The sequence below is a fragment of the Protomyctophum bolini genome, assembly GCF_963924005.1.
Source record: "Protomyctophum bolini genome assembly, chromosome: 9".
Taxonomy (NCBI): Eukaryota; Metazoa; Chordata; class Actinopteri; order Myctophiformes; family Myctophidae; genus Protomyctophum; species Protomyctophum bolini.
Genome location: NC_137870.1, coordinates 45126453 through 45138952, shown reverse-complemented (window position 1 = coordinate 45138952; position 12500 = coordinate 45126453). Strand labels below are relative to the sequence as shown.

The 12500-nt window shown below is 42.1% G+C and overlaps 1 protein-coding gene across 1 annotated transcript in view; it reads left to right on the top strand.

Moving 5' to 3' along the window:
- The window catches only part of LOC308321907 (uncharacterized protein), a gene marked incomplete at its 3' end in the record, with an annotated part of 38484 nt that extends 30878 nt beyond the window's left edge, over positions 1–7606 (top strand). Inside the window, exons 3-4 of the mRNA XM_080773000.1 lie at positions 7502–7571; positions 7603–7606. Of these exons, the coding sequence (XP_080629126.1) occupies positions 7502–7571; positions 7603–7606 (74 nt within the window). The remainder of the gene's footprint in view (positions 1–7501; positions 7572–7602) is intronic.
- Positions 7607–12500: the final 4894 nt, after the last annotated feature.

Here is a 12500-nt window from a genome sequence, read left to right as displayed (position 1 = left end):
AAAAAAGAAAAAGAAAGTATGAATATGCATGAATAATGTTGTTCAGATGTTCAGCTAGCAGAGCAGGTTGAAAGATCTTAAAGGGATAGTTCACCCCAAAAAATATCTCTTTATTTAGGGCAGTGATTTTTACTGATTCATTTCAAATTAATTAATTATGGAAAAGAATAACGCAAATGTACACATTATAATCGCGCAGTATTGTGCAGTATGAAAGTATTGTTTTTTTTAATACAGAAGGTCCTTTACCTATCCCGAATATATTCCTATAATTGTTGCTACAAAATTGCACTGATCTGTTCAGTACCACCTTGATAAAACAATAAACTATATTGTGTTGCTTAAGCTTATGTATTTATTCACTATTTATTGATTGACTCGCATTCCAAGGAAGCCATTTCCTTAAATTGTGTACATTGCTTTAAAGAAGATGAGTTGTTTGAGAGGTTTCAAGGTTTCAATCTGATCTCAGGTCAGAATGGGTTAAAGAAGACGAGTTGTTTAAGAGGTTTCAAGCCAGCATTTACATCTAAAAAGAAATCACACCCGTGTGAAGTGAGGGGCGCTCTTATCAATCAGACATCCTCATGCCGGTCAATCACAATTTGCGTCCTCACTTTTCCGCCTTCTCTTTTCTGCCCTCACTTTTAGCTTCAATATGTACTTTGCTCAGCCAATCAAAGCATTGCTATTATGGGGTGATCAGCCAATCACAAGCCAATGTTTGTGTTCACCCAAACCCGGAAAGCTGGGCATAGGAGGGGCTAGCACCCCTCAAAGGCTGTCTCAGAATTTTCAGTAAGATGCTTTGTCTGCTGAACTGTATGTGTTGATGTATAATGATGTTGTACAGCAGGGGTTTTCAACTGATTTTGACCCAGGGACCACCATCCTGACTATAGGAGCAACCTGGGGACCACCACTATTGACCCAGGGACCACCATCCTGACTATAAGAGCAACCTGGGGACCACCACTATTGACCCAGGGACCACCATCCTGACTATAAGAGCAACCTGGGGACCACCACTATTGACCCAGGGACCACCATCCTGACTATAGGAGCAACCTGGGGACCACCACTATTGACCCAGGGAGCACCATCCTGACTATAAGAGCAACCTGGGGACCACCACTATTGACCCAGGGACCATCATCCTGACTATAAGAGCAACCTGGGGACCACCACTATTGACCCAGGGACCACCATCCTGACTATAAGAGCAACCTGGGGACCACCACTATTGACCCAGGGACCACCATCCTGACTATAAGAGCAACCTGGGGACCACCACTATTGACCCAGGGACCATCATCCTGACTATAAGAGCAACCTGGGGACCACCACTATTGACCCAGGGACCACCATCCTGACTATAAGAGCAACCTGGGGACCACCACTATTGACCCAGGGAGCACCATCCTGACTATAAGAGCAACCTGGGGACCACCACTATTGACCCAGGGACCATCATCCTGACTATAAGAGCAACCTGGGGACCACCACTATTGTGCGTGGCGGGTCCATTATAGACCCACCCCACACAATAGTGGTGGGGGGTTCATGCACCACAGGGAGCTGGAGAAAATAGCTATAATATCTTATAAAATACAGTGATTTTGTTTGAATATGATGGAATATGATTAAGGATTACTGTGATTATGGTAAGCTCACATTTCATATCAGACACACAGCATACAGTAAGAACTCCTGTAAGTTATTAAAAGTAAAAACAAACAGGGACCACCTGCAATACCTCCGGTTGAAAACCCCTGATGTACAGAACCAGATTTAATTGTATATTCAATATTCAAGTATTGAGGTTGATAAGCACATTTAAGTACAATACCTGCATGTACTTACCCTATTGGCCTGAATGTAAGACTACCGCTATGTTTTTGTCCAATAGAAATATCCTAAAAAACGGGGTCGTATTATAATCGGGGACTAAAATATTTGACATTCAATGTTCTTTTTCTATACAAATGAGTCTTGAAAAAGATATACTTTCCACAAATACCTTAAACATGATTCAGTGTTTCTATAAGATTCAACTAAACAAAAACATTGTACATTTACAGTATATTTTCTAATATTTGTGTGTGTTTGGCAATCTGACCATCTGCAAAACTCCCACTCAGGAGTGTACATTTCTATTGATACATTAAACTTCTACTCCACTTGTAGCCTACCTCAGAGGCAAATGTACTTTTAACTCCACTTTAGTTGCCAGTTGATTGATTGATTGATTGATTGATTTATTGAGTTACTTTGCATATTGATCAAAGTATCCTATCAATAAAAGATAGACAGATTATGAATTGCATAAAGAAACAGACCTGAATACTAGAAAAAGTGTCCTTCTGGGCACACAGGTCTACACCAGGAGGATAGGAATGTGTGTGTGTGATGTTTAGCAAAATGTTTAGGAGTAATATAAACATGGTGTGTGTGTGTGTGTGTGTGTGTGTGTGTGTGTGTGTGTGTGTGTGTGTGTGTGTGTGTGTGTGTGTGTGTGTGTGTGTGTGTGTGAATGCATGCACTTGTGCACGCTCACCATTTGTTCAGACTTCTCAGCCTTGTCCTTGATGTCTTTGATTTTGCCAAAGAGCTGCTGGATGGCTATCTGTGCCTCCTCCAGAGCCTGTCCAAAACAAACACACTGTACTCAGCAAGAGAGGGAGGGAGAGAGAGAGAGAGAGAGAGAGAGAGAGAGAGAGAGAGAGAGAGAGAGAGAGAGAGAGAGAGAGACAGACAGACAGAGACAGAGACAGAGACAGAGACAGAGACAGAGACAGAGAGAGAGGAGGGGGGAGAGGGGAGTTGCACCACTCGGTTCACACGGGTGTGATTTTTTTCATATAAGCTACCCCTAGTGATAGATGGTGTTTGCCAGAGAAATATGACCGTTTCGTTGGTCACTTTCTGACCGTGTGCTTGTTGACAAAGTGAAATTTTCACAAAGTTGTACAAGTCCATACGAAATCACACTCATGGCATCGGATGCGTCTTTGAAAGGCCTTTCTTAGCGTATGTGGTTCACTGCTGATAGTCACTCCAAGCCGGAGAAATAATTCAAAAACTTTCTAACATGCATACATTGCAATCAATGGACAGATCAGCAATCTGGTTCAGGCTGCACACCTGCTGCTTATTCCTGAATGCAGACCCCGCCCACACACACCCACACACACACACACACACACACACACACACACACACACACACACACACACACACACACTCTATAAAAGGCCTCTGATTCCACTACCACCTTTCTCAGTCAGTCAGTCAATGCTGTGCAGGCTGTGCAGCACAAACAACATGACCGTTACACTCATGTGATTTTTTGTTTAGTGGATGGAATGTTCCTATGTGGGACTTGCCTATAGCTCCTCTCCATTCTTTTCTTCAGTTTGGCTGACAATACATATCCATTCATTTTCGGTTATTTTTCTTTCTTGATTGACTGAGTTTAATCCTGCTTTTAAAACGACTCATTCCTTCTGTCCTCATCCACTTATTTCCTCCGTGGATTGACTGATCGATCTGAACTTTGAAGTGCATGGCGTGATCGTGACCAAGACACATGTTTTATTTTCTCACCCAAATTAATTCCATGAAATCTATTTATTAGCATTTGTTTTGTAAACTGTCACTCCAGATTGCAGTGGGGAGTGATTCAGATTGATTGATTGATTTATTGAAATCTTTATTAACAGTTTGCAGAATTACAGTACATTTCAAGCACAAACTCAATACAAAGACTGTTAACTGTGAGTGGACGACCCAATTAAGCCTTACACTTGTTTACAACAGGGTCCACATTGTTCAATTCATCAAAACATTTAGAGACAAACAAATAGACACTTCTATGTAGTTAAAGAACAGAACAGGAATTCATCATAGGAAGCGAAAAGGGAAAAAAATATATATACAGTGAGGGGAACAGGGGGATAAAAGAAAACGAAAGACAGAGTGTAGGGCGCCTGCACACAACACCATGCGTTGATGCCATGTGTGCATATGTGCAGGCACCCAACACCACGTCCATACAAAAACATAGTACAATCCAGATAAAAATTCAGCTTTTACAGAGGCCAGTTTCGAATTGCAGCCATCCGTAGGTGCCCTTTGAGAGCAGTTTTGAAGGAGCCAAGGGATTCACATGTCTTAATGACTGTTGGTAGGGCGTTCCACATTTTGGTCGCATAGGAGCGAAAAGAATTTAGTCCCTTGTTTGTGCCGAATCTGGGTTGTACATGGTTTGTTGCACTCCCTCTGGTGTTGTGGGTGTGGACTTCGTTTACATTAAGGAAGTATTTAGACAGGTACATGGGTATCTTGGTGGTGTATCTAATCTTGTGGACCAGACCCATTGCAAGATGCTGTACTCTGTCGTCGACCCTAAGCCATCCCAGCCTGTCAAAGTGGGCAGGGGTGAGGTGGGTTCGGGGGGTGAGGCCAAGTAGGAGCCTGACCAGTTTGTTTTGGGAGGTGCCCATGAGGTGCCCATGAGGGTTAAGTCATTGGAATTAGTGCTTCCAGTTGTCTCTTATTCATTATTCATTCCTCCTTATGTATCCTGATTCTACCATCAGTAGAATTTGGCGATCATAATGAAGCATTCAACCCAGCCGTGTAATAATACTATAAGCCATATCTCCAAAACTGTTTTGTCGCTGTAGTGCCGAAATGATTTTGGCTCGTCAGACATTTTCAGTAGCACCGAAGAGGCGACTTTAGGACGGTACACCTAGATATACGGTATATGTGTATATGTATATATAAATAATTAAATATATATATATATATATATATAAGGGACTGCACACTCCAGGGAACAGAGACGGACAACTTACTGCATCAAACCTATTTATTAGCACGGCGCGTTTCGCAGTGGGCCGCAAATGGCCCACGGTCTGCCTATTGGGGAAGCCTGGCATAGTGGCATATACTGTATATATGTATGTACATACATCTGCTATTTTTTAATAGTCAACGTTTACAATATGGATAAAGGTCATTTCAAACGGGCAGCGATGAAGAGGTCTATAACCGTCACTTCTAAATACATAATAGTCTAATAATAATAATACCTAGGATTTCAGATTGAAATATAAATAAAGATATGAACTGGAATACCGTATGTACTGTGACGCTGTCAGTGGAGTACAAGACACACACACACACACACACACACACACACACACACAGGGACAACTGTTAATATTTGATCAAAGTTTTTTTATTGATTTTTCGAACATTTTTTTTCTCCCCTTTTTTTCCCCCTCCCCTCCCCCCAGAGTTCACGAACTGTTAATATTTGAACACCGATATATCTACCAAAGGAGATACGTTTAGCTAAAAACAGACACATCAGCTTTTCCACGGCTGCTCTTTGATCCCCCCACCCCCCCACCCCCCCTGTCTACAGGTAAACAGGCCTACACACACACACACACACACACACACACACACACACACCAGTGGCGGAGACTCCGGGGGTGCCTGGTAGCTGAAACACCCACGGTTAAAATAATAAGCCAATATGCACCCACGAAGACTGAATTTCCTCTCCCTTTCCCCTCCCCCTACTCAAAATGTCACGTAGTCACACACCTTTACGGGGGTGGGGGGCGCTTGGTCAAGAGGTGTTGGGCATTCAAATGCTAATAGAAAGAAAAAAAAACTTGTTTTATTTCCACCGCTGTGGGGGGGGGGGGGGGGGGGGGGGGGGGGGCTGGGGGCGGGACTTTGAGCACTCACAATCATTATTGAAACATTACGCCCCTGACCCACACACACACACACACACACACACACACACACACAAACAAACACACACACACACACACACACACACACACACACACAGCGTCCCTGGGAAGATTAAGGATTGCAGGAACAGTAAACAGTTGTGCGGGTTCACACTCGGTCCACCATGTTCAATTCATCAGAGTAGACGTGTCTAATCATGTTGGACTTGTTGGACTTCTCAGACCGTCATTGACTTTATTTAGTGTCCAGCTTGTAGATGAACTTTCCACTGGGCACAGTGACGTGTCCACTGTCCAACGATATAGTCTACGAGGAGGGAGAGTATAAAAGACCAGTGCTCCACAGTGTCTTCAGTATCTCCACTCTGCATCCAGAATGAACGCTGCCGGAGCTTTGCTGGTTCTGCTGTTCATGTGTCTCTCTGAGGTCCGAGCTCAGGGAGACTCAGGGGGGTCGGTCAGTGAGAGAGGCAACGGCGCAGGACCTGCAGCCACCCTCTTACAACCCGACCTCTGGACCGAACTGGAGAAACTGAGAGGCATGGTGCTCAACCTGGGAACCACCGTGGTGGACATGAGAGCCGAGACCAGAGAAAGCTTGAGCAACGTGAAGGGAGAGGTGAAGGAGCAGAGGGACTCGGTGAGTGATCTTCGGGTGGAGCTGGGCATCACCAAGTACAAGATGGAACAGATGGCCAAGGAGAATGCAGGTCAGGAATGGATTATTTAAGAAACTACAATGGGTTTTTTTGTGTGTGCAAAATGTGATTCATTATTTGTTGTTAAAGAAGTTAAAGGAGATAAGGGCTGATGTGTGCGTTTTAAAATGTGTAACAGTTTCGCTGTGATTTCCTTCTCTTCAGAAATGGCTGCCAAACTGAGTGCCGGTGAGAAAGAGCTGGAAGACCTTCAGAGCAGACTGAGCAGCAGTGAGACCAGTGTGGAGGCCTTGAAGAAGGACCGTCAAGGTAATCAGAGAAAACCAATTACACTCTGGCATTGGGTCCTTTAATCCACATCTTTATTTTCATTGAGAGCTAGTTATACAGATGTATGTAATCTGGCACCACTGCCGTATCAGGCACAGTTTGCATACGCATCAAAATTGGCGGGACGGCAGGGACGGTGCGTACGGCGCAAAGTAACCACAGTATACCGCTAATCAACTTACAGATTACATATACATATGCATAGTATATCTATAACTAGCTCTCAATGATGACGTAATAAAGATGTGGATTAAAGGAAATTAGGATTTCTGTGATCATAGGCCTGGGCGTGAGCTGTGAGTATTGCATGGAGTTTGTTGCCTGACATTTTCTAGCTGTGACAACTATTAAGGCCTTGTTTAAAAAGCAGAAGTCTTGCGCACATCCAGTTCCTCGCTGGTGCTGGACAAAGGTAGATGCATACAGGAAAAAACTATTAAGGCCACCACAGCTTTAACCCAAAATGTTGACTTTTTTATTATTATTATTATTATTATCATTTATTTATTTTTGTAATCAAATTCATCGTTTCTTTTTGTATTATTGCATTGCATGATATGCATCTGAAAAGTATGATGAATAAAGTAGTGTTGACAAGTGACAATGCACATGAAAAAAGGATAATTAACAACGTTGAGATTTTCTTCTCAAATAAAGTGTTCCACCACATGCTTGACCTCATCATGAACAGTAGCGATAACTGTCTTTATCATCCATTTCTGTCCTTCGCAGATCGTTCACCCTGCAGTAACATCATGGCCAACGACACCCTGGTACATGATCATAACACGCTGTCCAACAAGTCCAACTACCATACTCTGATCTTGGAGAAGCTAGAAGAGCTAAAGTCCCACACCACCAACCTGACGCAGGAGATGGACCAGCTTCAAAGTGAAGTAAACCAGCTGAAGACACAGACAGCAGGTGAGAGAAGATACAAAATAACTAAATAATATCATTGATATTTTAATTATTATCTGGGATATAGAGGTAGATATTCTGATGTATGACAACTTCTGGGATGAGTGGAGTAGTAGTAGGAAGTAGGTGTAGCCCCCATGCAGCCAAGACCCAGCCCCCCCTTTTTCCCCTCACTGTATATGTTTCTTTTCCCTTTTTGCTTCCTTTATGATGAATTCCTGTTCTGTTCTTTAACTATATAGAAGTGTCTATTTGTATGTCTCTACATGTTTTGATGAATTGAACATGGTGGACCCTCTTGTAAACAAGTGTAATGCTTTATTGGGTCGTCCACTCACAGTTAACAGTCTTTGTATTGAGTTGTGCTTGAAATGTACTGTAATTCTGCAAACGGTTAAAAAATATTTCAATCAATCAAACAGTCCTGCTAACCGGGCTCAGCCCTATAGGCTGCGCGTTGGTCTGGTGAGTGGGAGCCCCGCCCCCCCGGGTTCAATCCACGCTTCCGCGTAATGCTACATATATGGCCTACCACAAAATTGAAATATTTAACCCATTTTGACCTGAGATCAGATTCTAAAAATGTCTTCTACATCCTGACAGTTTTCGGAAAAAGCTATGTTTCCATATCAGTCGTTCTTCAATTTAAATAAAATAGCAGACCTTGTAGATCTGCTATTTTTCAATAGCTAAAGCATAACATAATGCTAACACCAAAAGGGGTTCCCGCCCAAAATGGGTTAATTAACTAAGTACAAATAAGTACAAATGCCAGAAAGGTTTACTCGAGTAAATGTGTGGAGTAGAAAACACCATTGATATAATAGATGAATAGTTTTGCCTCCACTCCACTACATCTCTGACTACTATTATTATTACATGTGTTAGAATTCATTACGGTGGCACAGTTGGTAGTGCTGTCGCCTCACAGCTAGAAGGTCCTGGGTTCGATTCCCGCTCGGGGCGCTGTGGGTGCTGGCGGCGTGTTTCCTCCTCCGCGTCATCAGTGCCCATACCCGAAGGCGGGGTTGGCGAAAGGGCCTTTCTGTGTGGAGTTTGCATGTTCTCCCCGTGTCCCCTAGGGTAGGTACCCTCACAAAAACATGCAGTAATCCTGGTCTCTAAACTGCCTCCCCCTGGCCAGCCGGGGCGCCTGATGGAGGGGAAAGGAACTGGTTGGAATAACGTGTTCCTTCCACCCGCTACGTCCAACCAGGGAAACTCCCCCTGTCAGGTGTAAAGGAGCAACTTGGACACTCAGGCATGAAGGGAGCATGAGTTAAGTCCGTTGCTCTCCCCAGGTTTGTGGAGTGTGTGTAGAGCCCGCAGGATCACAGTAGATGATTGGTACAGGGGTGAAAAAATGGGTTACAAGATCGTGGGATAAAAAATATATTAAAAAAAATAAAATAAAAAAATAATTCATTATCAGTACATTGAAAATCCATCAGTAAATCTCCTGTTTGATGTTTTTAGACAGGTCGTGTCCCATTGGATGGAAGACGTTTGGACGCAGCTGTTACTACAGAACTACTGGAGGGAAAACCTGGCTGGAAGCTAGAGACGAATGTCGGAGTCTAGGAGCTGATCTGGTGGTCATTAACAGTAGAGAAGAACTGGTTAGTTGTCCCCGTGTTTGTGTGTGTGTGTGTGTGTGTGTGTGTGTGTGTGTGTGTGTGTGTGTGTGTGTGTGTGTGTGTGTGTGTGTGAGAGTGTGTGAGCGTGAGTGCAGTCCGTGTGTCCATCATCCAGATACGACTCTTTATTTGTTGACGATGGGTGCTCAGATTGTCCACATAGTTGCATGTGACCCAATTCCATGATCATAGTGAAGAAGTGAATGTATTGGATACACAATTAATGATGATTCAATCATGTACAAATAATCAGGTATTCATCAATGGATTGGGACCTGCTGGTTATCATTCATGGATTGGTCTGATCAGGACTGGGGGCAGAAGCAGCTGGAGCTGGACGTGGGTGGATGGAACACCACTGACAACACAGTGAGACATTTGACATGTTTTTATATTGTAATTCTATCAAAGTCACTGTATGTGAGTGACTGAGTGCATGTGGTTCAATACATTGTTGTTTATTGTGCAGGTACTGGGACAGTGGATATCCCCATGCCCATGGAGACTGTGCAGCGTACGATCACAGGACTGTCCCTGGTATAACATGGTATAATGAGTACTGTTCATCTTATCAAATGGCCTCAATCTGTGAGCAGCTCCGTGTTCTGCTACAGTAGTAATTAGTAGTGAAGATCATATAAACCCAAACATTTAAGTACAAACAGTGGTGGGAAAAGTACTTTCTACTTAAGTAAAAGTATCAATACTGCAGAATACAAATACTCTGTTGCAAGTAAAAGACCGGAATTCAAAATGCACTTGAGTAAAAGTACACAAGTTCTGGCATTAAGATTTACTTAAAGTACCAAAAGTAAAAGTACTCATTATGTAGAATGTCTATCATTTCATGTTTTCCAAATGTCTAAAACCGTTAGACATTTCAGATCTACAAGCTCTCAATGCGTCATACTCACAATAATGTTAGCTAGTAGATCAAATGTATATTGGGCTGAAGTTACTCGTTACTGTAATAATAATACAAATGTGCAAAGTAACTAGTAACTAAAGTTTTCAAAATAATTTAGTGGAGTAAAAGTACAATATTAGGATCTGAGATGTAGTGGAGTAGAAATACTTAAATACAAATAATATTTGAATTGGAAATACTCAGTAAAGTACAAATACAGCAAAATTGTACTTAAGTGAAAGTCTCAATTACTTTAGACCCCTGAGTACAAACTGTTGTAGCCATAACCACTTTAACGCATTAACACCAGGAAAGCATGTGTCATTTTAGATTCAAGCGTTCAAAGATAGAAGATATGACGCTATGCGAGCTTGTACATCTGCTATACAAGTGAGCTTGTACATCAGTGATCAGTGAAGTGTTGCCTCTTTCTTATGTTATAGAATAGTTTGTTGAAAAGGAAGGGTTGTCCGCACAACTGTACGGACAACCCTTCCTTTTCATTGTACGTATATTTCTTGTTCAGCACCTGTAGAATTTCTGCAGATGTGCGTGCTTCCTTTTGGCTCCTCCTATCTATAGTATAGTTTGTTGCATTAGTTTTGATGCAGTAATAAGTGCTTTTTTGTAATTCTTTCATTGGTATTTTTCAATTTGCTGTCATCTGCGGCTCTGGAACTCCCTGGCCTTGGCCCTTGAATTAGCAGAATCAGTGCCTTCTTTTAAAACGCTTTTAAAAACACATCTGTATGCCAAGTGTTTTTCCTAATATTGTTTTTAAATTGTCTTATTGACCTGTTATTTTCTCTGATGTTTTGATGCTTTGTTGTTTTGATGTTTTTATGATTACTGTTTTATAACCCGTCTGTAAAGCACGTAACTATATGTTTGGAAAGGTGCTATACAAATAAAATTAATTAATTAATCTGTGGACGGTAGGACCCAGGGGATCCTGACCCACAGGTTGGGAACAACTTTAACTACTTGAGTCCCTATAAAATAGCCGCTCTAAGCTCAGAGAGCGTGTTTTGAGTTTGTACAATAATTATGCTATTTTTGATCTTTTTGAGAGAAAAAAGAAAATTCAGGAGTAATATGTGTTTAGTGTATGAATATTCATGAATATGTTTAAAATGTATTCTGTGTGGAGTTTGCATGTTCTCCCCGTGTCCCCTAGGGTAGGTACCCTCACAAAAAACATGCAGTAATCCTGGTCTCTAAACTGCCTCCCCCTGGCCAGCCTGATGGAGGGGAAAGGAACTGGTTGGAATAACGTGTTCCTTCCACGCGCTACGTCCGCACAGGGAAAGTCCCCCCTGTCAGGTGTAAAGGAGCAAGTGGACACTCAGGCATGAAGGAAGCATGAGTTCAAGTCCGTTGCTCTCCCCAGGTTGGCGGAGGGTGTGTAGAGCCCAGGATCACATTAGATAATTGACACGGGGGTGAAAAATGGGTTACAAAATCGTGGGATAAAAAAAGGAAAAAAAGTATGAATATGCATGAATAATGTTGTTCAGATGTTCAGCTAGCAGAGCAGGTTGAAAGATCTTAAAGGGATAGTTCACCCCAAAAAATATCTCTTTATTTAGGGCAGTGATTTTTACTGATTCATTTCAAATTAATTAATTATGGAAAAGAATAACGCAAATGTACACATTATAATCGTGCAGTATTGTGCAGTTTGAAAGTATTGTTTTTTTTAATACAGAAGGTCCTTTACCTATCCTGAATATATTCCTATAATTGTTGCTACAAAATTGCACTGATGTGTTCAGTACCACCTTGATAAAACAATAAACTATATTGTGTAGCTTAAGCTTATGTATTTATTCACTATTTATTGATTGACTCGCATTCCAAGGAAGCCATTTCCTTAAATTGTGTACATTGCTTTAAAGAAGATGAGTTGTTTGAGAGGTTTCAAGGTTTCAATCTGATCTCAGGTCAGAATGCGTTAAAGAAGACGAGTTGTTTGAGAGGTTTCAAGGTTTCAATCTGATCTCGGGTCAGAATGGGTTAAAGAAGATGAGTTGTTTGAGGTTTCAAGGTTTCAATCTGATCTCAGGTCAGAATGGGTTAAAGAAGATGAGTTGTTTGAGAGGTTTCAAGCCAGCATTTACATCTAAAAAAAATCACACCCGTGTGAAGTGAGGGGCGCTCTTATCAATCAGACATCCTCATGCCGGCCAATCACAATTAGCGTCCTCACTTTTCCGCCTTCGCTTTTCTGCCCTCACTTTTAGCTTCAATATGTACTTTGCTCAGC